Source organism: Camelina sativa, chromosome 9 (assembly GCF_030686135.1).
Source record: "Camelina sativa cultivar CO46 ecotype springtype chromosome 9, ASM3068613v1".
NCBI lineage: Eukaryota > Viridiplantae > Streptophyta > Magnoliopsida > Brassicales > Brassicaceae > Camelina > Camelina sativa.
Genome location: NC_141888.1, coordinates 43,053,697 through 43,079,173, shown reverse-complemented (window position 1 = coordinate 43,079,173; position 25,477 = coordinate 43,053,697). Strand labels below are relative to the sequence as shown.

The window sequence follows — 25,477 nt, the reverse complement described above, 5'->3', positions numbered from 1 at the left end:
CTAATTACTATGAAAAACCATCAAACTGAAGTACATAAAATAATATAAGAAAATAAAATTTGAAAGACATATCACAAGTAATATTTTGTATTTGAAATATTATGTCTACGTGTTGAGTTAATAATTAAAAAAACAATATGTCAGTTCAAAATTGGAAGACAACTCTTGAAATACCTTTCTAAAAACCCAAGACAAATATAATAATTAAGTAATAATTAACTCACTTTAAAAAGCATTAAAAACCCATTTAACACAAATATAACTCCAATCCAATAATTCAACATTAATTTCTCCCACATAATTATGTTTTTTTTATTAAAAAATGATTATATTAAAATATTATATAATAGTATAGTCAGCTAAACTTATAGTCACATTTATATAATATATATACATACAAAATTATATTACTTAAATTTAACCTTCATACTTCGCTCCATCATTCCCTTATCTTAAAACCATATATTACATAATCAGACGAAATTACACTACACCACAATCTACGCGTCGCGTGGGCCAGTACCTAGTTTGATTATATGATTGAATGAATATGTGTAGGTCTGTCGATGTCAAATGCAAGGGAGCTGCAAAGTCCACAACATGTGGAGTGTGTTGGAGGAGAATGTCCACCGAAGCATCCCCAGCAATACTTTGGGACTTGCTTTAGCAATCAAGATTGCGAAAATAGTTGTTTCTCATCTTGTAAAATTCAATATTGTTATCATCATGAATGTACTTGCGCACTATGCGAAAAGGAGACTCCATCACCTTATTAGTGCCACAACGTTTCAATGTACCTTCTTACGTTATTAACAAAAATATTATCTTACATCGAACCATCTTTAATTGAAGAATACGAATTGCTCTATTATTATTTAACACCAACAAAACGCAAACGTTTGATATAAAATCTAACACACACAAAAGCTGACCAATCTCTACATGTTTGCAAGAAGACCAAGAAGGATGATAGATATCCGATATAACAAATTTGAATTCGTATGGAATAAAAACTTTAAAAACTGTAAAGTCTTCCATTCTTTTTTATTCATCCTCTAGTTGATAGATGATCCTGCAAAACAAACACACCAAATCAGCAAGAGTTTAATCTGGAATCTGTATCTTAAGCTTTTAATCAGGAAAACTCAAGGTTGTTTCAAGTTCGTCAAGATTCAGAAGTCGGAACAAGTTCAGGAAGAATTTCTACGAGCTGGCTACAATCCAAGGTTTCTTAAACTATACACCGAACCAAACTAAAAAAGACCAAACTAGTCTTGTGTTTACTGTATTATAGTGTTAACAATTTTTTAAAAGAAGTTAAAACATTAGTTCAAAGCGAAGAAATTATCCAAAACAAACCGGAATCAATTTTGATATCTACTCCACAAGTAAAAGCTACAAACTTTTGAGTACATAAGGTTTGGGTTGGTTTGGTTTCAATCCCAAGGGTGTTTTGTAAACTAGAGAAAAAAAGCAAGAAACAAAGCAGACCCACCACGTTAATTGTTCCTCAGACACTCACCTTTTGTTGCAGACCTACTGCTTCCAGAACTCGACCCTGGCCGCAAAGACCGTTCATCAGTGTGTTGAATGTTATGACATTGGGTGTACATCCCGTTTCAGCCATTTGACCAAATAAAGCTACTGCTTCAGAGATCCTATCTTCTAGACATAATCCATGGATCATTGAGTTATATGTGACTGTATTAGGATATATACCCCTACGGAGCATCTCGTCCCACAATTTGTCAGCCTCAATGAACTTCCCTTCTTTGACCAATGCACTGATCAATGCAGTGAAAGTTACAACATCAGGATTGATTTGCCTATCAATCATATCACGCAACAATTTTTCAGCATCACTCCATCTACCAAAGCTACAAAACCCGTCTATCATACAGTTGTAGGTAAACACATCTGCCACTATTCCTTTCTCATGCATTTCACTGAAGAGATTGTGAGCATCGCTATGATGTCCGTCTTTGCAAAGACGATCAATGATGGCGTTATAGATTACAACATGGGCTTTGATGTGGTTTGTATCCATCTTCCTAAGAAGATTCAAAGCTGACTCAGTGTCGCCCATCTTGCACATTCCATTTACGATTGCTCCATAAGTAACAATGTCAGGTTGATGACCATTTTCTACCATCCGATCAACAAGAGCTAGTGTTTCGAGAACTCGACCCTCACGGCAAAGACCGTTCATGAGTGTGTTGAACGCTATGACATCGGGTGTACATCCCATTTCAGCCATTTGATCAAACAAAAATACGGCTTCAGAGATCCTATCTTCTAGACATAACCCGTGGAGCAGCGTGTTAAACGTAACAACATCGGGCTGGAAACCAAGTTTGGCCATCTTTCCAAACGTAGACAGAGCAAAGGACAACTTACGACAGTCACAGAAGCATTTGATCAGAATATTGAAGCTGTAGATATTAAATGGGATCCTGCGCAGTTCCATCTTCTGATAGAGAGAAATCGCAACATCGGGACGATTCATTCTCACTACCAAACCTATTACTTTACTGAAATCGATAGCCGAGTAGTACAAGGAACGAGATCGAACCATTTCATCGAACAAAACAATGGCATCATCTAAGGTTTTGATATAATGAAACCCACTTGTCAATTTCAATTCATCTCCTAAAAAAGTACCTTCACCCAAAGAAGGTAAGCTCTTCGAATTAGCCGTACGTGTCTTGGCGGAACGAAGATGAATCAATCTCGTGCTGCCCAATCTAGCTGAAGCTGAAGCAGATTCAGATCTCAAAGCCCTAGCCAACATTTTGATTTTGTAAATTTTCTCCCCGTCGATATCAAAGAAGTTCTGTGTATTGATCATAATGTCTAGAAGGCACAAAAATGAATGAGAAACACGACCGGTTCCATTCACTGGCCGGTTCAATTTGGTTGGTACCCTTACCGCTTAAGAATTTTGAATCAGAAACACGACCGGTCCGGTTCAAAAAAGACAGTGTAACGTTTTAAGTAATCATGAATGTACACAACTTTGCCAAATCAGTGGCAGAAACAATAAATTCTGTATAGAAATTAAAACTAAAGTTCAGAATATTCAAAGATTTATCATAATAAAATTCATGTTGACAAATGGTATTCCAAAACAGAATCATTCAATATGGCTATAAAATTTGGTTATACCCCGAATAAAAATCCACCCACATTGTAGAGATTTTGAGTGTAGTATAAAACCACGTAAAAGAGAAAACAATGCTTCTGAGATTTTTTTTTATCAATCTGGAAGACACAGATCATCATATTGATGCGAGAAACTTACACACTCTCTAATCCTTCTTCTTGTAAAAGGCTCCTTTAGGGATTTTGCTCATCACCTTACTTAAAACCTTCTCATCGAACACCACATATTGCTTCTTAATCTCCCTCATTGCCTTTTCACCAAAGTCATCTACTTTATCATCATACTTTTCGTAAAGCACGGGAATCGTGAATAGAAGTACAGTCGCTGGAAGCAGAAAAAAAAAAAACGATGAAAATTAGATATTAAAAGGAACACAAAGAAAACACAACTAGTTAAGGTTATCAATTGGATGCAATAAGAGTATGGATTAGTACCGATGTAGATTAAGGTCAAGAAGTTGCAGGAGCTGCCAACTTTGGACAAAACCCATAAACCAGCAATCACCTAAAACACATTTGCAAACCAATATTAGAAACCAGCAAAATCAAACAACAACATAATTAACCAAATAAAAAAAGGTTTTACCAAAAGAAACTTCTTGAGATCTCTTCCTGATGCAATGTCCCTAAGAACAGTAAAACCACGGTTGATTTCAATTCTTAGTCCAGAAGCAAGCTGAAGAACAACTTCCTCGGGGATGTGAACTTCAGGGATATGTGGAGTTGTCCTGTAATAAAAAAAAAAAAACAGCTTTAACAGACCATGGATTAAACCTCAAATCTCACACTCAAGATAAACATCCATCAATTAAAACTTACTTGTGAATAAAGGTACTAGCACTAGACCACAAGAACAACACAGCAAGAGTAAGAATTGAAATGTGGCCAAAAAGAGTGAGAAGATTGTATTCAAGCAACTCGAATAAGATCCAGGAAACAGTTGCAGCACCCAACACTCCTCCTGATACCTTCTTGTTCCTCCATAGGAAAATGTCGGCAGCTGAGATTTCAAAACAAGGTGAAACCAATCATTCCACAGATCCTCTCAGATTCAGAACAAGGTGTAAAATATAAACCAACAAACAACAAATCAAATCGTTCGTTTAATTCACTTCTCCTATCCAAGCAACAAAACAAATCTACAACAACATCAACAGGCTCGATGAAGTAAACATACAGCAAAACTTCACAATCAATAGCAGGCAAAACCTAGAATCCAGATCCGATAACTAAAATCGCCTAATCGATGATTCCTCATAGTTTCAGAGCAAAGAAAAAAAAAAAAAAAAAAATCAAAAATCAGGAGAAGAAAAAAATAGAGATCCATACGTTTTCCGCCACCAAAAACCTTGTGAACAGGCTGTTCTCTACCGAAGAGACGATAAACCTTGGTTTTGAGAGACGAAGATTTCTTATCGTCATCTGAATCGGAAGAAGAAGACGAAGAAGAAGAGTCACCGTGACCATGGATCTTCTCAGCTATCTTCTCCATGATTGATTCCTCGTGTTTGTGCTCTTCCGCCATTGTTTAACTTCGTTTTCCTTGTAACCTCCGCAAAATAAAATAAAAAACCCTAAAAGTAAAACTGTTTTTCTTTTCTGGTTTCAGTAAGCGATGAGTGAGAAACGGAGAAGAAAATTAATAAAAGAGTGACTCTTCTCAAGTCAGTCGCCTCTCTCTCTCTCTCTAAATAATAAGAGCGTTTGATACAGATTCAATCTCACCCGTCGATTTATCCAAACTTAATCTTGACCGTTGGAAATTAATTGCTTACTTTCTAAGAAATTAATTAAATAATAGTAACATCTTTGAGTTGAGACGGAAGACAAACGACCGTTAATTTCTTAATCGAGAGCGTCCAAATTCGATTAACGTCTTCAATGGGGTCGCTCGCACGTGGTCGTCGAGAGGGTAGAGGTAGACGGTAAAGGATCTCAACTACGACGTCGTGGGATGTGATGGATCAAAGAACAATTTCATTTGGGCCTCTGAGAATCTTTAAGGGAAGGCCCAAAATATGAAGTGAAATTATAAGAACTATAGCTGCTTTTTTCTTTTTGTGACAAATAACCCTAGGTTTTTTTTTCCCCACTATAAGTCATAATGGTTAGAGATTTAGTGAAGAACAAACATTGAGATTATGATCTTTCATATATACTCCGACGTATGTTGAATTTGAAGCAACAACAATCATAGTAAATTGTGTACTTTATAAGTTCCAAAAATTTTAAGGTGATCTCCAATTCTATATATGTAGAAACAGAATGCATTATGTGTACATGCTTTAGAATAGTTTTCTTGTAAAATATGGTTTCTTATTGTGTAGATACTTTTATAATAAATTTCTTGGGATAAATATGGTTTCAACCCTGTCTCATTTCCAAGTTCTAAATATTGGGCTTAAGTAAAAGTGTTTCGTAGTCTATCTAAAATCTTTGTTTAATATAAATCATTGCACAACACAACTATATTAATATTGTCGCTAAAACATACTAGTTGTGTACAAAATAAATAACTAGTCATATAAGACAAATCTAGCTGTGGTTATTGGTCTCTAATGAATCAAATTGTCTGTTTTCCTTTTAAATGATTTTTCTGTAGTGCATTTAAATCATATAGAAAGGTATGTAGCTTAATTAATACCTATGTAAATCAAATAGCTAGGATATACTATTGCGGCATCATGCCAAACAATTAGCCCGACAAGATCAGATTTTCTTAGGGTAATAATATTCTTCTCGTGATCAACAGGATAAAGAGAGGCATATCATGTTTATAAGAGTATCTGAAATGATTTGGGATCAACATTTTATTCAAAATAGATACTACTACATAATTGGTTTAATCATTTGAGTTGGACGGAAATAGCTTAGGCAGGCTACTATGAAGCATTTTTTTTAATCTTTTTTGACCAGTAAAAAATTGACTGTAAATTAGTAAGACTTTCTGAAATTAGTTGGAGTCAAAATTTGGATCACTACATATCAAAATTTAACAAATTATCTTGTACCAATCTCAAATATATATATATATATATATATATAAGTTTAACAAATTACTAGAAATAAATAAATTGGATATATATATATATATAAGTTTAACAAATTACTAGAAATAAATAAATTGGAAAATCCACTAAAGCTGAAATTCAGGGAAGCCTACCTATCAAACAACGAGTGAGTAGCTTCTTTGACTTGCTTTTGAAAGTGCTTTGCCCTTTTGAATATTTTGATAAAGCAAAATAGTAGTAGAAAAAAAAAAAGAGAAAATACTTTTTTGTTTTATTTTGACGAGAGTGTGTCCCATTAATATTATGTAAATTAAATCTCAACTACAAATGAATTGATTTACATCGAAGGACTAAATATATAAATGCAGTATGAATGAAATTGAACTGAACCCATGAATCATATATATAAAAGTACACTTCCACTCTCTCCTTATTGGCTGTTCGATATTTACTAGGTTTTCTAATTTAATGACTTATTTAATGTCTTCCTTAAATTGGCTGATTGATAATGTATTTAATAGGTTTCCAATTTTATTCCCATACAAACGATTAAAATCCTAACTCAAAATTAACAGAAAATCGTAACTCATACCATACAAACGAATTAAATTGCCTGATTGATATTGTATTTAATAGGTTTCAAATTAATCGTAACTCATACCATACAAACGAATTAAATTGCCTGATTGATATTGTATTTAAGCAAATTTAATGTCCCTCCTTTAATGTCTCACTTAAATTTGTAAACGAAAATATCTACCTTAAATTCGTACGATATTCGCTGTTTGGTATTTCGTTTAATCCCATACAAACGCTTTAAATTGGCTGATTGATACTGTATTTAATAGGTTCCCAATTTTATTCCCATACAAACGATTAAAATCCTAACTCAAAATTAACAGGAAATCGTAACTCATATATACGACATTAAGACTACGTTATAAAATCCTATATTCAAATCACGATCTCCTCCACGATCTCTTAATAAATACACCACGTCTTCCTCTTTACTGTCTCCCTTAAAACCCAAACTCGGCTCTTTCTATATATAAACCAAATTACCATATTCGATTCTTACCACCATTACCAATTACCAAGTATGACTATAATTCCATTGAAGGACCTACAGCCAGGGCGTGATCCTCAAATGGTGTGTGGCCGTGTTCTACGCAAATGGCATGCAAAAGCTTTCCATCAAAATGGGAAAATAATCAGCCTAGATTTCCTCCTACTTGATGAACAGGTATACAACTTCCATATGTTTATATACATCTTCTTAGCCCCTTTATTTTAATTACTAACAAAGATATATATAATGCAGTCTACCTTAATTCAAGTTTCCATACCCCAATACCGAGTTTACCGCTTCAGAGATGACCTTCACGAGGGGAGCATCTACAATATTTCTGACTTTCAAGTGGATACTAGCTATCCACAATACAAACTAACAGATCATCCCTACGTAATTAAGTTCTTGGATGGGACCATCCTTACATCCATAGAACGAAACACATCCGTGATTCCACATGAGATGTTTAGGTTCCGCCAACAAAATGAATTGTGGACTCTTGCTGGGACTAATCAACATTTACCTGGTAGTGCTTCCTAAATATCTATGTCTATCAGCATCATTATCTACTTATATATTTTTCTACTCATCCCATTAACAAGTACTCACATTCCAGATGTTGTTGGGGAACTAACAAAGATTCAAGGGACCAGTTTGGATGACCCATCCTCAGAGGACAAAATCACTTTATATTTGCGACTAGCCGAGTAAGTTTCTCATTCATCCCATCTAACGTTGACAAGTATTCCCCCAGCTACTAGAACTTAATTTCTCAATATATATGCAGTGGTAACAATGTCCGCATCATGGTATGGGATGGATGTGCAGCCGAATTCCGGAAGTTATATGCTTCTATTGTTGGCAAATCAACTATACTAATAATCACGGCTGTCAATCCAAAATCCTATGGAGGTAGCCAAACTATATTTACATCTACACAATTTACCCTCTCTAACCACATACTTACTAAATAAATGATAATGCAGGCAATCTGTCATTGAGCACAACATACTCAACCCGTTTCTACAGAGACGCCAACTATGAAGCTATCAAAGTTTTCCCAAAAAGGTACATCTCCCCCACTTAAAATTACCATATTTTCAAATACTTACCATGTTTTGTTTAACAATATATAAATACTTACCATGTTTTATTTGACAATATATTCCTATCATTATAGCTCCTCACTTCCCGATGGGGTACCACCAACTGTTAATGGGGGTAAAACTCCTGCAATAATTGAAACATTTTCAATTGCAGAGGCCCGCAAATTTGTATCCACTTCAACAGAACAGGTCTATTCCCTAATCTAATTCCACTGTTTCCATCTCTAAACTCATTTCATTTTTTTTTTTTTTTTTCCGGTCAAACTCTAAACTCATTTTCATGACCCATGCATACTATTATAAATGTAGGAGAAGGAGTTCAAATGCACAGCTTACATTGTAGAGATCGTGGTTGACAGAGGGTGGAAATACATTGCATGTGGCAAGTGTGGGTTAAAGCTTGTGGAATCAGGATCTTCCCTAATTTGCAAACGTTGTTCTGGTGAGCCTATTGGTGTGGTCAAGTATCGGGTTGAACTGGCTGTCACATACGGTAAAGACAAAACAATATTTGTTATGCTTGATGAACCCACCACACAATTGATACACATTGGAGTTACAGAGTTGATTGACTCACAGGTTTGTAACAGCCTAACCTCTCCCCCATGCATACAACTTGCGCATTAATCCTTTTCTCATGTTTATTTTCTCTACGTATCATTCTCTTCTCCATTTATATAGCCTGCAATGAAGGATGGTGTGCCTGAAGTACTTGCAGAGTTAACTGGGAGGACATTCGAGTTTGAATTAAAAATTTCAGGCTACAACTTCAAATCAAAGTATGAGACATTTACCGTGACTCGGGTTGTTAGTGAAGTCCAGCATCCACCGCCTCAGACATCAACTGGTCCTAACGAAGTTGACGACCATGACCAACCCTCAGAGACATCAGAGAAGCATTGCACCGAAGTCCAACAACCAGCCACTGCAAACTGTAATGACATCAGTGGTCAAGGCTCGCCACTAGAACCAGCAGAGAGAGAAAGCAAGAAGGCCCGAACTGGGAACTCCAAATAATTAAATTCATTTAAAGATTAATGATTTCCACTTTCTAGAATTGTTTACCTCCGCTTCTATTTTGAGTCTCATCTCCAGTCGTTGTTTCTTTAAGCTTCTATATGATTGCAGCATTTTCCACTCATCAAATACAAAATTGTCAAATCCAGGCAGACGACCAGCCCTGTACAAGAGGGTATCTCAGTCAGTAACAGATTTCACAAAATTAGGACATTTAAATTGTTTGTCAGGTTAAATTCACCTTTTCTTTTCGTTACCATCACTTTCAACTCTATATAAGGCGATATTAGATTTGAACAAACTTTAGTTTACGGTTCTAATAAGTATACTGTTGATAGGAGAAAGAGTAACATGGCTACGTAGTTGGATTGGTTTTTAATGGTCTAAATGTTAAGAGTAGTTGGATCGGAGAGCTTTCGGTAACGAGACCATATGGAATGTAATATGGAATGTTAGAAACAATAAAAAACAAACCTGTTAAGGGAAACAGGGAATGTGATTTTTCCTCCGCCAATTGCGTCTCTTACTAACTTCCTCTAAATTCTTCCCTAATTACCACATCTAGGTCTCAATTCTCTCCATGGCTCTTCACACTTTCTTCAATCTCCCTCAAATTCCTCTTTGATTCTTCGAGTTTCCCTGGAATCCCAATACCTTGAAACCCTAATTTCAATACCTTCTACAGTCCGATCCCGAAGATGAGCAATCAAAGCAGTTCCGGTTGGGGTTTGTGGTGCCGTTTAGCCTGTGGAGTTCTTATGAAGGAACTAACAGAAATAGATGTCAGAAATAGGGATTAGGGTAATTAAGGTGAAGAATCAAATCAGGGGAATGAAGGAGAAGAGAGAGTGACGAAGAAGAAGATACAGATCCGATAATAAAATACATAAGTCGACATCTCTTCAAAAATAAGATTGCTCATAGATTAAACAGAGCAGTCTAATTTTAATTGGGCTTCAAAACTACAGAAAAGGCCCAATCACTCTATTAAGGCCAATTTTGTGAAAAAATAAGTCGACGACCCGTTCATATCATCTAGCTGTTCGATGAGATTGCCCAACGTAGTGGATTTACAGAAAAAGAGGGACACAAAATTAGTTAAAGATTATATAATAAGTGGGCCACAAAATTGCCCAACACAAAAAACAAACCAAATCCCCAATTGGACGTTTGGTATTTGAAATATGTAGCAAACCTTCTTCACTTAAATTTATAAATATTTGTATTTTACTTATACAGATTGAATATATATATATTTTAAGATTGAATATATTTTTAACAAAAAATAGAAATGTCAGTATTAATTATTGTATTCGATTTAATATTTCTATTTCACTTATACAAATAGAATATATACTGTAAAGAAAGTTAATGCCAATATTAATTATTGGATTCGAATGAGCTATCATCATTTTAAAACAAAGTTATTTATTGGATTTAATAAGTTATAAAGTATTGATTTACAGTGGTTAAAGTGGATTGTTATAGCATCTTTACATATTATTATGTCAAATAATGGCAAATCAGGTGGGAGAAAACCAAACACCATGTTTTATTATATGATTAGATAGAGAAGGAAAATAAAGAACTCCCATACATAATTTAAAACATTCATGAAAACATAAACCAAAGGATTATTACTCCATTATACCCCGTGCCCAACATGCTTCTTTGTATGTTCCATAAACAATACCTTCATAAGTTCGCAAATCTTCACCACATGTAGGTCCTCTAACAATATTTAGAAGGATTCTCAAATAATACAATTCCCCCATGTGTCGAGGAACAACCTCTAACCTTCCTATTTGGGAACCTCTTTTCCTTGCCTGAAACCTTTTCTCTTTCTTATTCCAAATAAAATAACTTGGAATCTCGGCATACATGAGTGTCCTACTCAAAGAATTCGACCTATTCAAATTCATCAATGCCAAAAACATTGACTCTTTCGGACCACCATCTTCATCATTGAACAAACATTCCTTCTCCTCTGGTATATGGAAAGCTAGCCTAAGCTCAGATACATTAGTCATATTTCCACACAAAACTTTTAAGTCTTACTATAAAATGGGGGGTCTTGAAGAGATATATAGATCTTAGAGATACTTCCTACCGTTTTTTAAGCAATAATTTTAGGACCACCAATAATGAAGATCTTAAATTTACACAATTACTTCTCAATTTGAAAATAAAAATCAAAACGCATAAAATCAAATAATGACAATAATGACAATACATTTATTTCACCAAATCCGTTTAAATATACTCCACCCTGACGGTTTAAAATCAACAAAAAAAAAAGGACAAAATCTTTTTCTCACCTTAAATATACTCCACCCTAATTCATCTTGACACCACCACGTTGTATTTAGCCAAACACTAAATGACAGCTTCAACCATACCCCCAAACTTACGCTGCGCTAGAAGACAACAAACAATGCAGTGTTGTAGAGTTTATAATCAAATTTTGCATTTTACAACCACAGAGATGTTTCATTCATTATGAGGCAAAGGGATCAACCAAGTTTTGGAAAGCTCTATATAGATATATGATTTACCATACACCATATGAGATACTAATCCAATAATTTAATAATTTGAAATTCTAATTCTGATGATGTTTAACCCATCCAATAATTCTATAATATATCCACTCATCAAATTTTAAATCCCGTTACCACTATAATACAGAGTACAAGATTCCCATGGCATGCAGTAGACGTCCATACGATCTCATTCCCTAAAGCAAGTATTCCCGACAAAGGCCTGATGCAGTAGCCTTAGTTTGCTCCACAAAAAAATGTAAACGAGAGACGAACTCTACGAAATCAATTAAAGATTTCTAAACATTATAATTTCCCATAACTGATTTGTTTAAATTAAATAATAGCAAGAGTATTGGCAATAGCTTCTCTACCTCTCTTTCCTCTCGCACATACATTATTAGTTATTTGTAAACAACGGGAAGAAACAAAATTCAATCTATAACAGGCGCCCATTACATCCTAATCCCATGTTTGAATATTATGTGATGGTTACATAAAATAAGCTAAATAATTCATTTCTTTGTAGAAAACACATTCGGTGCAAGCTGCCTCCATTGTTTCGCACATGCAATATTTCCCTATTGGAACTGTTTTTGCTGCAGCAGTCATTCTTCCTAATTGTTGGACACCGATCCCATCTATCTTCCATATGACACGGTTTCTATATAAGCGCAGCTGGTTTGGTTTTTTATGCCACTCTAATTTTTTCAACTGCTGGACGGCTTCCTCAACTTCACCGTTGACTGTCAACATAATTGCATACACATACGTTGCTTCTCCGTTTGATGTCAGTGTTGCTTCCTTCATTTTTTCCAACCCGGATTTTAGGTTGGATTGAAGGAAAAACTCAATCAGCCCTTGAAAATACAATGCTTCTGTATTACCGTGTTTAGCGCAGACTTCAATTAGGTTTGGGTAAAGTTGATAGGCACGGCGTGGTAAACGCAAAATAGGCCGTATGTGTAATTTTTGGAAGACTTCTGGTGATTTTGACGCTCCGTAAAGGAGTGGGCCACTCATAATTGCTGCGCCTAGATCGCGGTGTGACCTCTCACCTACTTTTGCCAATATTTCACTGATTAGCTCAATAGGTAAATCTTCTAGCCGTAGTTGGATTCTTTTGGGTTGTGCCATTTTGCAAGATCAAATCTATATGAATGCAAAAAAACAAAAACTTAAACCATTTAAAATTTGGTATTTAACCCATATAACAACATTTACGTAAAGTTAAGAACTAAACAATTACAATATATTTCATTGGCGTTTGTAAACCATCCAACAACAATAACAAAGAAATTTTAAAAAAAACAACGAAAGAAAGAAATACCTTCGGTTCCCTCTTCGTGCCGTCAAATATAATATTGGTAATATTTAAGGTTTTTTTTGCCTAATGTTTTTATGTATGTGTGTATATTTATAGGGTGTTCTTGGTGATCGTTGAGGCTTTTAAGAAGGGATATTTGTAATTGTATTTTTTTCCCCCCAAATATTTTATGTGCAAATAAAGATTGTGTGTATTCTCATTATGATTGTGGGCATATAGCTGTTGGTATTTTATGGTCATTAAATTACGATAAATAGGGGTTACAAAACGCCTGCCAAAATAAAAACCCCTGCTAAGATATCACCATAGGTCACAGCCTAAACCAATGCTTGAATTTAAAAAATAAACAACCCGTTCTAATAATATTATTAGAAATCAAACTCCAATAAATGGCTTTAACTACTCCAACGTTTAAACGGAATTCAAAAAACTCCAAGTTACTACTACTCCTATATGAGATTAAAAAAAAAAAATAAATAAAGTTCCAATTCCAAGTAATAAGTTACCACATTATCAAGATGGAGACTCCAAGCCCCCAGAAAAAACAGCGCCTGGATGACTCTATAGGAGACCAGCACCCACGTCTCAATAGTCGCCGTCAACTCCTATTCCCATCATCTCATAGTACAACCAGCAATGTCTCCGAGATTAACCCACTAGGTATTGACATATTGCATTGTAGTGTTTAGCGTTTCTTACATGGTGTAATCTCCTGTTGCTGATCCACTTCTTACTAAAGTTAAATACAATAACATGCAGATGTACCATCCAGTAGCACGGCAAGCCCCGTTCAACCGTTACCCAGACCAAGTAATTGTGTATCCTATTATAAGTTCACATACACCTTTGTTTTCCTTAAACTATTTCTAATAAATAACGACTATTACAATGCCAAATAAAAATTACCCGTACAGGCAAGGCAACAGGAGGAACCCCTACCAAAACGAAACCTCCATCAAAATCACGTAAAAGTAAAAAAGGTATGTATGGCCCAAAATTATAATTACTCATTCTCTTCAAGCTTGTGAGTAAATTAAAAATCTTTAGGCCCAAACTCAAAATAAGGCCCATAAAACACCTACTATCCAAAGCAAAGTATATCTTTTACCCCTTTAGAAAACGAGGTTTCACTTCGTTTGTCTTCTACAGAAGTCACCCGTGTTTTCACAACTTAGTCTCACAACATTGTTTCACGATTTTCAATCGATTTCACAACTTCGTTTAATCTGATTTTGCCCAACTGTTTTTCCCAACAAGGATAAATTATCAGGCTGGTAAATAATTGCACATCCGCACTGTTTTTTACAATCCGCTATATATGTAAATATAATATATCCTCAATCTGACCCAGTTTGTTACCCTGCAACAGCCGAAAATCCTTTCGAACTGCTCCAATGTCCGAAATGTCATGCAATAGTATGGCGTGGAGAAAGTACGGTCAAAGATGGATATTCGGGAACTTTGTTCTACACCATTTGCTGTCAGCGTGGCCGTGTTAAGCTCCCCCCAATATCCGCCCCACCCCCCTTGATTGAGCATTTGATATCAACTTCAGACCACTTTAGAAGAAACATAAGAGTATACAATTCAATGTTGGCCTTCACATCTATGGGTGGGAAAGTGGATACTTCGATTTCAAATACCTCTGGCCCTTTCTCATTTCGAATACATGGCGGGAACTACCACAAAATCGGATCATTGCTTCCAAAGGAAGGGGATCCCCCACGTTATTTGCAGCTTTATATTTTCGACACAGCCAATGAGGTACAAAACCGATTAAATACTATGACCAGAAAACCCAATTCTGAAGACTTGGATCCCCTTATCATGGCTTCTCTGATTGAAATGGTTGATACACATAACCACCTGGCTAAATCATTCCGTAAAATTCGCGACATACATGATGGTGGTGTCCCAGAATTTTCGATTCGAATGGTTGGGCAACGCCGCTACGGCAGACAATATGAGTTACCAACTACTGAAGAAATAGCCGGCCTCATTGTCGGTGATTTATCAGCTACCACATGCGAGCGAGATATTGTTGTTTACCCACACTCAGATGGTTTGCAGATAATCAATGAGAAGCATCCTCGACTTATGAGTTTGCAATACCCGTTGTTGTTTCTATATGGAGAGATTGGTTATCATGATCAAATTCCAAACTTGGATGTCAACGGGAAGTTTCTTAAAAGGTCATTTGTTAGTTTACGGGAATTTTATGCATATCAGTTCCAAACACGGCCTACAGAAGGAATGACTTTAACCAAGAGTGGGAGATTATTTCATCAGTATGCAGTCGACGCTTATACAGCAATTGAGCAAGAACGCCTAAGCTTCCTAAGGAACAACCAGAAGAAATTACGAGCTGACATTTACAACAACATACGTGATGCTGTGGACAAAGGTGATACAGATCCAAAACAGCTAGGTAAACGTGTAATTCTCCCATCATCATTCACAGGGGGTCCAAGATATATGGCAGAAAATTATCACGATGCCATGGCTATTTGTAGAACCTATGGTAATCCAGATCTCTTCATCACCATGACATGTAATCCTAATTGGGATGAGATTACAGAATTTCTAGAGTTGTCCGGAAACAACACACCAAATGATAGGCCAGATGCAGAATGCAGAATCTTCAAACTTAAACTGGGGCAATTGTTAAGCGATATTGATAAAGGCCACTTACTCAGCCCTCCGACAGCAGGTATATATTCCAGTAACAATTAACATCTTTCATTTCTTACCACTTGAAAGGCAAAACTAACAAAAACTCCATCTTCAATTTCAGTTGTCTACACTATTGAGTTCCAAAAACGCGGATTGCCTCATGCTCACATTCTCCTATGGCTTGGGGGAGAATATAAAAGTTTAACACCGGATGAAGTGGACAACATGATTTCAGCTGAAATACCAGACAAAGAGGAAGATCCTGAAGGCTATAGCTTGGTCCAACAACACATGATGCATGGCCCATGTGGAAATGACCGCCCAGCATCACCATGTATGGAGAATGGAGTGTGCACCAAAAAATATCCAAGATCCTACACCGCCTCTACATCAGTGAATGACTCAGGGTATGTTGTTTACAGACGACGAGAAGATGCAACTAAGACAGTTATGAAGGGTAGCACCTTGCTTGACAATCGTTACGTCGTTCCCCACAACATGGCAATTCTGAAGAAATATAAAGCACATATCAACGTCGAAGTCTGTGCTAAATCAAAAGCAGTGAAATATCTTTTCAAGTACATAACTAAAGGGGTGGATAAGGCAACAATTTACCTGGAGAGGAATGGCGAAACAAGCAACAACGAGGGAACTACAGTATCGAAAAAATATGATGAGATACATAACTATCTAGAATGCCGCTATTTATCAGCCTGTGAAGCTATGTGGAGAATATTTGGAAACGACATACACTACAGAAAACCTTCTGTCCAACGGCTAAGATTACATTTGGAAGGAAAGCAGAGTGTTATGTTCAGTGAAACAGGGGATATGGAAAGTGTTATGGATAGGCCATTGATTGAGAGCACTATGTTCACAGAATGGATGGAAACCAACAAGACAGACAGCGAAGCACGGGAACTTACATACATCGAGTTCCCAAAGTATTATGTGTGGAATACATCCCTGAAAATATGGACGAAACGAAAACAAAGGGATAGTATAGGCAGGATTTACAACATCCACCCAAGCTCTGGAGATCTTTACTACCTTCGAATTCGGCTAAACTATGTTAGAGGCCCAACATGTTTTGAAGACATCCGAACAGTCAATGGTTTTATTCACAAGACATACAGAGATGCATGCTATGCAGCGGGTTTATTAGATTCAGACTTAGAATGGCGCGATGCCATGGGTGAAGCCTCTAACTGGGCAACCGCTGCTCAGCTGAGGAGACTGTTTGTCACACTCTTAATCTATTGTGAGGTCGGCTCCCCATCAGAACTTTGGAAACGTTGTTGGCATGATTTATCAGATGATATCCTTCACACCTTGCGGAGAAAATTTGATTTCCCAAGCTATCAGGTGGGTGATGCAGAGCTAGAACAATATACTCTTTTGGAAATCGAGAAGCTGCTTTTGCAAAGTGATAAATCACTTGCTGATTACTCTGACATGCCAACTCCAGATAAAGAGTTACTAAAAGCTTTGACAAATAGCCTGCTACAGGAGGAAAAACGGTATAATGTTCCCAAAGAGCTAGCTGACCATAACAGTCTCTTCGCCACCCTGAACAAAGAGCAGAGGGAAGTGTATGATGCAGTGATAGAGTCTGTTATCGAGAAGAAAGGGAAATTATTCTTTGTTTACGGCCCGGGAGGAACAGGTAAAACATTTCTCTACAAAACTATCATTTCAAGATTACGGTCTGAGAAAAAAATAGTGCTACCCGTCGCGTCATCTGGCATAGCAGCATTACTTCTACCGGGGGGGAGAACTGCTCACTCACGCTTCAAAATTCCTCTCAATGCACTAGACGACACTATGTGTAACATAAACAAAGGAACATTTGTGGCAGAACTCATCATCCAAACTGAATTAATCATCTGGGATGAAGCCCCAATGACACATCGTCATGCATTTGAGGCCCTAGATCGAACCCTGCGGGACCTGATGTCAAGTGAGAGACCCTTCGGAGGGAAAACAGTTGTTCTAGGTGGTGATTTCAGGCAGATTTTACCAGTAATACCACAAGGGAGTAGACAAGACAGCATCATGGCTGCAATTAATCGGTCCTATCTTTGGAGTTCGTGTCATGTATATGAGTTAAAGCAGAATATGCGGCTGAACCCAGACGAGAAACAATTCGCAAAATGGTTGCTGGATGTGGGAGACGGGGTGGCGGAAGAAGTAAAGACAAGTGAAAATGAAATCCTCACAAGCCAAGAAATATTAATGGACGAAAGGTTGTTACTCCGCAATACGAAACATCCGATCGCTGCGATCGTCGCTGAATGCTATGAGGATCTCCAAACATCATACACCAAACAAGAATACTTAACTGAAAGAGCAATTCTCACTCCCAAAAATGACGCTGTAGACGAGGTAAATCAATTTTTGCTAGACCAAATTCCAGGTGAAGTGAAAGAGTACTATAGCTCAGATTCTGTTGCGATTGGTGATAGCAACATGGAGGACGAGAATGGGATATACCCCCCAGAGTATCTGAATTCACTTAAGTTCTCTGGTCTTCCGAATCATGTCTTATCTTTAAAGGTTGGTGCACCAGTAATGCTTCTGCGGAACCTTAACCAAAAAGAAGGCCTCTGCAATGGAACAAGAATGGTTGTCACCAGGCTAGGAGAACGCGTCATTGAAGCAGAACTACTCACCGGAACTCATGTTGGGAAGACTGTCATAATTCCAAGGATAATATTGTCACCCACCGACACAATTTATCCATTCACCCTAAGGAGAAGACAATTCCCGATACGTTTATGCTACGCCATGACAATTAACAAGAGTCAAGGTCAAAGCCTCAAAAAGGTAGCTTTGTATCTTCCGAATCCAGTCTTTAGCCATGGGCAACTGTATGTCGCCTTCTCACGAGTAACCTCTGCCCAAGGGCTAAAGGTCATCAACATGAAGCCTCTTCATGCCAAACCAACAGTCAGTAATGTAGTCTACAAAGAAATTTTCAACGGTCTACCATGGACAAACAGTAAGCCTTCTTTTCAATATTACCGACAGAACAAATATCATCCTCTACAAAACTTATATATTTTTAATTGCAGGACATGAAGACATTTAGCCACATATGCGAAACAAGACCTGGCCACTACCAAAAGGCAAAAGTACGTAATAAGAAATAGGCTGTATCCCTCTCTTTAAATTTTTTAAAAACCCCAAAACAAACAACACTTTAGCATACTCTTTATTATATGTTATTCATCACGATTTAAAATCAAGAAGTTTTGGTGGTAACAGGTAAACAAAAAAAGAAACGGAACCCCATTTCAGGCCACCAAACAAAATCACAACTGCAAACAAGGCATGGAATTGCAAAGTCTCCAGAATAGGACTGAAACCACGTTTACTTTCTGTGTACTTTGCTAAGAAACCAAATTCCCCAGATTACAATAAAATTGAAACTTTAACATTTGCTCAAGTTATTCTGTACTGTACCTATTGTTTGAAACTCTATTAAAACGTCACGGGATAGGCCCAGGAGGAAAAAAACATCAACCTTATTTCAACAGAGCCCGAAAATTGATTAATGACCAAACACACAAGTCCCGGCTTTGTTGACCATAAAAACTCAGACAAACAGGAAAAACACATAAAGTGCCGTATACAAAAATATAAACGAAGGCCTAATTGAGGCCCACACACAGGAAAATACGAAACACAAAACAATGTACGTTATCTCCATAAACCATGCAGCATTAAAATACAAATTTAACTAAAATTCAAATAGTACAATAATATCTCTACATGACCACAACGTAAAAACCCCAGCCAAAAAAAACGGAAACTTATTACTAAATGACAAAATACAGAATAAAAACCCATTAATGCAAAATATAAAGAGTACTCTCCGAGAACATTATATATATAAAGAACTAGACCAAGAAAGAACCGAAACAACAAAACCACACAATGAATCCTATGGCAAATATCAGATTTTCAAACCACTTTCGCCCAATACAAAGTACCATCAATCATCTCCGCCTCAAAATCAACAGACCACTACAAAACCAGTTCAATATCAACTACTCATTCCCTTTTTTCACACGTGAAGTCCACGACCAGTCCAATTCACGACTCAAAGACTTGCTTAAGTATTTTCTCACATTTCACGACAAGGCCGCAAATACAATCACCAACCAAACACTCAATTTCGTCGATGGAGTATTCCTATCAGAGGAAACAATAGCACCACCCTTTGAAGTCATCCTGCGGATTGAAGATTCCAATACAAATGCCTTTACAAGAATGGATTACGAAGTGGTGGTAGATGACTTAGCAAGGACACAAACACAAGCATCCACTGATGAGACAGAGGACTGCATAATATGCCTAGACAACCTAAGAGGCGAAAGGAATATCAATATTTTGCCTTGCAATCACAAGTTTCATTTCCATTGCTTAACTTCATGGTTAAACCAGAATATATGTTGTCCTATTTGTAGGAACGAAAACATACTTATTTAATATTTAAAGAAAATCAGATGATTAATAAAAATAAAATGTTTTACAAATTAAATATTTCCATCAAGGTGACTGAACTAATTACTATGAAATCCATCAAACTGAAGTACATAAAATAATATAACGAAAAAAAATTTAAAAGACACATCAAAAGAAATATTTTGTATTCAAAATATTGTGTCTACATGTTGGGCTTAAAATTACAAAAAAACAATATGTCAATAAAAAATTCGAAGATAACTCTTCAAATACCTTTCTAATAACACAAGACAAATATAGTAATTAAATAAAAATAATCTCACTTCAAAAAGCATTAAAACCCCATTAAACATAAATATAACTCTAATCCTAAAATTCAACATTCATTCATCCCACATAATGCTAAACTTAATATGCACAAGAGGAGTCACATTTATAATATTATATAATAGTGTAGTAAGCTAAACGTATAGTCACATTTATAAAATATATCTACATATGAAATTATATTACTTAAATTTAAACTTCATACTCCACTCCATCATTCCCTTATCTCAAAACTATATATTACATAATCAGGAAAAATAACACTACACCACAACCCACGCGTCGCGTGGGCCGGCACCTAGTTGGATTAAATGGTACTTACTATATGGAAGAGAGAAAAAAAAAAAAAAAACTAGTATGATTGTATGAAAAGAAATGGATCATACGAAATCACGTACATATGTATGGGCCCATTATTCTGGGAACTTGATGAGGCCCATTAAAGAAGGATGATAATGCGATTTTTGGGGTCTACATCCACTGAATCAGACGGTCTGAAATTTCTTTCGGCAAAATGATGATGATGTTAATAATATACGTCTTGGAACTACAAACTTTACGCATACCGTTTGTGTAACTATATCTAGTACAACATTAGTATAAAACATTATCCAGATTCTTTCAGAATCAGTTCAAGTTTTAAAATACTTTTGTAGGCAACACCATTAATTTTGTCGATTCCCATTGATTTAATAGAGTAATATGTAACCCAAATCTTGTAAACTTAAACTAAATATTAGAATTATGTACTACTATAATAATATGGAAGTGTACTATGTAGATGGGAGGGAGTAGTAGAAAATAAAAGAGTACGTATATAACACTTTAATGATCTCTGACCTTTGGTCTGACTGTCTCAGTCTAAAAGTCACGTGACTCACCTGCTCCCTTGCAAGTTTTAGCAACTAGAGCAACGCAACTCAATTCTTTGCCACGTTTTTTTCCGTATTTAATCTCTTTGGCTCTGCTTCTTTTGTAAATCAAGGAAAAAACAAAGAGAATTTACTATATACTATTACAAATTTATGACAAAATAAAATTTGTTTGATTGTCAGTATAATAATTTTTTTTTTTTTTTCTTAAACAGCATCCAAAGCTTGGTTTTTTTTTTTTGTATGTGGGAATTGAGTCTTTTTCAGTTTTTTTTTGTTGTCAACTATATCAAATCGTCATTAAATTATACTGTTATTAGTTTGTATTATTATCACAAAATAACGAATACTGAACAGTAAACACAAAATTGGAATTGAAAAGTAAAGATATTTGTCAAGCAATATATAAAGATAAGTACTGCTACCATTACCAATTTACCATGAAGTTAATAATTATAGACTTATGAACTTGTTTAAGTTAAATGACCAATAAAACTTGACAGGTTTAAAATTAGCCTAGTTTTTAAGTACTACCGTTTTTGTTTTGTCATAACACTGACACTACTTGTCTACTTCATATTCATACTTCATACCCTTCCATAAAGGGCATCTTTATAGGGGAACTATTTTAAGTGTTCTTAAAATAAAAATATTATGAAAATAATATAAGATCAGTAGTTATTTTCTTTTGTTAAAAAGTTGGTTATTGGGAAAACATGTTTAAGATCATAAGATTTAATAATATAACATTCTTAAACATATTACAATTATAAAAACTTATAAAATAACATTTAAATTGCAAACTTATAAAACTTTTACTAAAATTCAAAATACAATACCAAATTTTTATGAAACAGCAAAAACATTAAAGATAAAAAAAACCTATTACTTAATTAAAGCACACAAACATTTTATTTAATTAATATATAGTTTAATGTCCAAATTTATTCCATATATTCTCAATTACGAAAAATTATTTGCAAAAACTTGTATCCATTTACACCTTGCCACGTCAGCTTAGAACTGAGCCAAGATCAGTTCTACATCAATAACTAAAAAAAATGTTCTAAACCACTATTCATTATTTTTTTTTTTTTTTTTTTTTTGCTAAGAACACTCATCATGTTCTCCCTAAAAAGATGGCCTAAGCAATAAAGAACACCGTATTTAATTATTTCTATAAAAGAAAAAGAAAATATATTAATTAATTAATTATTTTATATAAAGGTAATCACTCTTCTCTTACAAGCACCGTAGTAGTACACCCTTGTTTTGTTGTGTCATGTAAAAAGGGAGAGACACTTTGAAGAAAGCTTTGAACACATAAAAACGCAGCGTTTTAAGGGGAAAAGAGTTGATTCTGGCTTTCCCAACAATGGAAGCTTTCAGTCTCCTTAACTACTGGAAAAGCAGTGGTGGTGTTACTTTCCTCCCTCCTTCCTCCGATTCTTCCTCTTCTTCTTGCCGTTACTCCGCCGCCGATTCCACCGCAACCACCACCATTGTCACCACTTCCGTCACAGAAACTGAGGATGAAGAACCCGATGACGACAACGACAACGACGAAGGACCCTTCTTCGACCTTGAGTTCGCTCTTCCAGCTGAAGAAGACGAAGAAGAAGACGACGGAGGAAGAGAAGGAGACTCCGTTTCCGATTGTACGGACGGCGGTTGCGAGTTCAAATTCACTCTCTCGTCTTGCTCCGGCGGAGAAGATCGAGCAGATCCAGACTCCCTCGACGATGTTTTCGAAGAGGTCGAACCACCGTCTTCTTCAGAGCAGCAGACTTGTTCAGTCAAAGCTCCGGCGGCGCAGTTATCGGCGTCGATTTTAAAATCCGCCACTAAGCTTCGCGTGTTCATGCTCGGAATGAAGAAACCGAAGCTCATCCAAGCGAAACCGGAAGCTAACTTCGGATCTGAAGGCAACGTCGAGAAGCAAAATCCTCCTCCTCCTCCGCCGCCGCCGTCGTCTCACTCGCCGGAATCGCAACAGAAACGTAGTACGGTGACAGTTAATTTAAAAGTCGAAGACGTTCCGATAGTTTCTTTATTCACAAGAGAGAACAGCTCCAAGAACTCATCTTCTTCGTCGTCTTCTTCATCCTCATCGTCTTCCTCGTTAAAGAAGCAAAACGGCAACGAATCTGTCGTTTCAGATGAGAAACGCTTTATGATGATGCAAAAGTACTTAAAGAAGGTGAAGCCGCTTTACATAAGAGTCTCACGTCGTTACGGCGAGAAACTACGGCACTCCGGTCCACTAACAGCTCCGTCGTCGTCGGCGAGATCCACGGAGGAGAAAACGGAATCTCCGACGGCTACGAAGAAGACGAGTAAAACGGGGAACAACATCAACATCAACATCCCAGCTGGTCTTAAAGTAGTGAGGAAGCACTTGGGAAAAAGCAGATCGTCATCTTCGACGGCGAGTACACCACCGTCGTCTATGGCAGCGGCGAGTGTAACGACTCAGCAGTCTGAGTCAAGAAGACGCGACGACTCGCTTCTTCAACAACAAGATAGTATCCAAAGCGCTATTTTACACTGCAAAAGATCTTTCAATTCCTCTAGAGGTAATTAATATTCATTAACAATTCACTTAAACATTTCTTAATTTGATTAATTAATTATGTGTTTGTTATGAATATATTTTTGTTTCAGATAAGGATCCGTCGGTGTTACCAAGATCGGTGAGTGAACCTTCCTCTTACGAGAAATGAGACAAGAAAAAATATCGTAATCTTTTGGTTTTAGTTATCAAGAGAATCAATCTCAACGGTTTATGATTTTCTTGCATTAACAACTTATGATAAGTTATTGTAAATATATTTGTCTTGTTTAGCTTATTTTCGTCAGAATTGTAGGCATTACCAAGTGTCGTGGGTTTTAGATGTTGGTCATGTAGTTTTGATGATGACTATTGAAACTTTGGAACATAAAAAGGGTTAATTAAGAAGAAAAATGTAGGCTTCTTCTTTATGTCATTTTTATGTTAAAGAGACAACAACTTGTGTTACACTCACACAATGTATATGGTTATATGTTATGAAATTGATTATTGAAATATACAATGTATCTTAAAGATTGTAAATTTGAAATTATTGAAAAATATGAAGCAAATAAAAAGCAGTTTTTAATAGAGGGAAAAAGATGCTAAATATGTCATTAACTTTCAGTTGATCCCATTTTATATTTGGAATGACGGAAAGAGAAGTAAATGTGGGGCTATATTGGTAAGTGAGACGGTGAAAGTTGAGACAAAAACAGTGAAAAAATCTGATTTACTTTTTCCCTTTTTTTTTTTTTTTAAATGTGAAATCTCTTTTTTTCTTCTTTTTGTTTGTAAATGGTGTGTATGTGTAAGTACAAAAGAAGGAAGAAAACAAATGCATTAAAATTTCAAGTTCCCGTAAACGTAACCAAGATTCTATATAATATAGAAACAAAACTTGGCTCCAGATCAATAATGCACAATTCACAATAATAGCACACGGGTACAAAATGCATGGGTTATTTTTCACCGATGTGTAGTATTCAATGTTTTTTTTTTGTTTTTGTGTTTTGTTATTTCATGCTTGTAGAACAATAAATATTTTAATTAATATGAAAATACGGAAAAAATGGTTTTTGTTGAGGAGAAATCTCAACATAAGATTATTTTTTTTAAACCACAACCGTTAAACGTTTTTTTTTTGCATCTTACCTTGAATTGACATTTGCGTTAGTCTTAGAAATTTTGCATGTGTAAAAAACATTTGAGTTTGTCTATCTTTTGTTGTTCGCATCCTTATTTTCCTTTGAATTTGTGGCGAATTTAAATTATAGAATTGACGAGTTTTTGTTTTCACTTTTGTTATGAGAACCATAGTTATGTTTGCCTGTAGTGTATATGTTCACCTT

The 25,477-nt window shown here is 35.9% G+C and overlaps 6 protein-coding genes and 1 long non-coding RNA gene across 7 annotated transcripts; 3 read left to right on the top strand and 4 right to left on the bottom strand.

The window, feature by feature from the left end:
• Positions 1–826: 826 nt before the first annotated feature.
• LOC104714768 (uncharacterized) lies at positions 827–2,859 on the bottom strand. The gene is made up of 2 exons (XM_010432224.3): positions 1,523–2,859; positions 827–1,072 (listed from the first exon to the last, which is right to left on the bottom strand). Exons 1-2 carry the CDS (start codon positions 2,846–2,848, stop codon positions 1,049–1,051), a joined length of 1,350 nt encoding a protein of 449 aa, XP_010430526.2. The 5' UTR covers positions 2,849–2,859; the 3' UTR covers positions 827–1,048.
• Positions 2,860–3,069: 210 nt separating this feature from the next.
• Positions 3,070–5,057, bottom strand: LOC104714767 (reticulon-like protein B3). The gene is made up of 5 exons (XM_010432223.3): positions 4,492–5,057; positions 3,982–4,162; positions 3,749–3,890; positions 3,598–3,667; positions 3,070–3,487 (listed from the first exon to the last, which is right to left on the bottom strand). Exons 1-5 carry the CDS (start codon positions 4,685–4,687, stop codon positions 3,309–3,311), a joined length of 768 nt encoding a protein of 255 aa, XP_010430525.1. The 5' UTR covers positions 4,688–5,057; the 3' UTR covers positions 3,070–3,308.
• A 3,632-nt stretch (positions 5,058–8,689) lies between these two features.
• LOC147939425 (uncharacterized) lies at positions 8,690–9,291 on the bottom strand. Its single transcript, XR_015565021.1, has 3 exons — positions 9,143–9,291; positions 8,926–9,030; positions 8,690–8,829 (listed from the first exon to the last, which is right to left on the bottom strand). It is a non-coding gene; the product is annotated as an uncharacterized LOC147939425 (long non-coding RNA).
• A 3,106-nt stretch (positions 9,292–12,397) lies between these two features.
• On the bottom strand, positions 12,398–13,042 carry LOC147939424 (F-box protein At2g35280-like). Its single transcript, XM_087465952.1, has one exon. It carries the CDS (start codon positions 13,040–13,042, stop codon positions 12,398–12,400), a length of 645 nt encoding a protein of 214 aa, XP_087322078.1.
• A 1,798-nt stretch (positions 13,043–14,840) lies between these two features.
• Positions 14,841–17,931, top strand: LOC147939423 (uncharacterized). The gene is made up of 3 exons (XM_087465951.1): positions 14,841–15,942; positions 16,027–17,865; positions 17,915–17,931. Exons 1-3 carry the CDS (start codon positions 14,841–14,843, stop codon positions 17,929–17,931), a joined length of 2,958 nt encoding a protein of 985 aa, XP_087322077.1.
• A 92-nt stretch (positions 17,932–18,023) lies between these two features.
• On the top strand, positions 18,024–18,996 carry LOC104720559 (uncharacterized). Its single transcript, XM_010438449.2, has 2 exons — positions 18,024–18,906; positions 18,980–18,996. The coding sequence occupies exons 1-2, from the start codon at positions 18,024–18,026 to the stop codon at positions 18,994–18,996; spliced, it is 900 nt and encodes a 299-aa protein (XP_010436751.2).
• A 3,787-nt stretch (positions 18,997–22,783) lies between these two features.
• Positions 22,784–24,539, top strand: LOC104714766 (putative membrane-associated kinase regulator 2). The gene is made up of 2 exons (XM_010432222.3): positions 22,784–24,150; positions 24,239–24,539. The coding sequence occupies exons 1-2, from the start codon at positions 22,950–22,952 to the stop codon at positions 24,295–24,297; spliced, it is 1,260 nt and encodes a 419-aa protein (XP_010430524.2). The 5' UTR covers positions 22,784–22,949; the 3' UTR covers positions 24,298–24,539.
• The last annotated feature ends 938 nt before the right edge of the window (positions 24,540–25,477 follow it).

What these genes read in the sequence shown, in the direction of transcription:
- LOC104714766 (XM_010432222.3), top strand. Translation starts at nt 22,950, where the DNA reads ATGGAAGCTTTCAGTCTCCTTAACTACTGGAAAAGCAGTGGTGGTGTT. An exon ending in ATCTTTCAATTCCTCTAGAG is followed by an intron (nt 24,151 to 24,238) that starts GTAATTAATATT and finishes TTTTTGTTTCAG; the next exon opens with ATAAGGATCCGTCGGTGTTA.
- LOC104714768 (XM_010432224.3), bottom strand. Translation starts at nt 2,848, where the DNA reads ATGATCAATACACAGAACTTCTTTGATATCGACGGGGAGAAAATTTAC. An exon ending in CAGTAGGTCTGCAACAAAAG is followed by an intron (nt 1,073 to 1,522) that starts GTGAGTGTCTGA and finishes TTTGTTTTGCAG; the next exon opens with GATCATCTATCAACTAGAGG.
- LOC104720559 (XM_010438449.2), top strand. Translation starts at nt 18,024, where the DNA reads ATGCGGCTGAACCCAGACGAGAAACAATTCGCAAAATGGTTGCTGGAT.
- LOC147939423 (XM_087465951.1), top strand. Translation starts at nt 14,841, where the DNA reads ATGGGTGGGAAAGTGGATACTTCGATTTCAAATACCTCTGGCCCTTTC. An exon ending in ACTCAGCCCTCCGACAGCAG is followed by an intron (nt 15,943 to 16,026) that starts GTATATATTCCA and finishes CTTCAATTTCAG; the next exon opens with TTGTCTACACTATTGAGTTC.
- LOC147939424 (XM_087465952.1), bottom strand. Translation starts at nt 13,042, where the DNA reads ATGGCACAACCCAAAAGAATCCAACTACGGCTAGAAGATTTACCTATT.
- LOC104714767 (XM_010432223.3), bottom strand. Translation starts at nt 4,687, where the DNA reads ATGGCGGAAGAGCACAAACACGAGGAATCAATCATGGAGAAGATAGCT. An exon ending in GCTAGTACCTTTATTCACAA is followed by an intron (nt 3,891 to 3,981) that starts GTAAGTTTTAAT and finishes TTTTTATTACAG; the next exon opens with GACAACTCCACATATCCCTG. An exon ending in ATCTCAAGAAGTTTCTTTTG is followed by an intron (nt 3,668 to 3,748) that starts GTAAAACCTTTT and finishes AATGTGTTTTAG; the next exon opens with GTGATTGCTGGTTTATGGGT.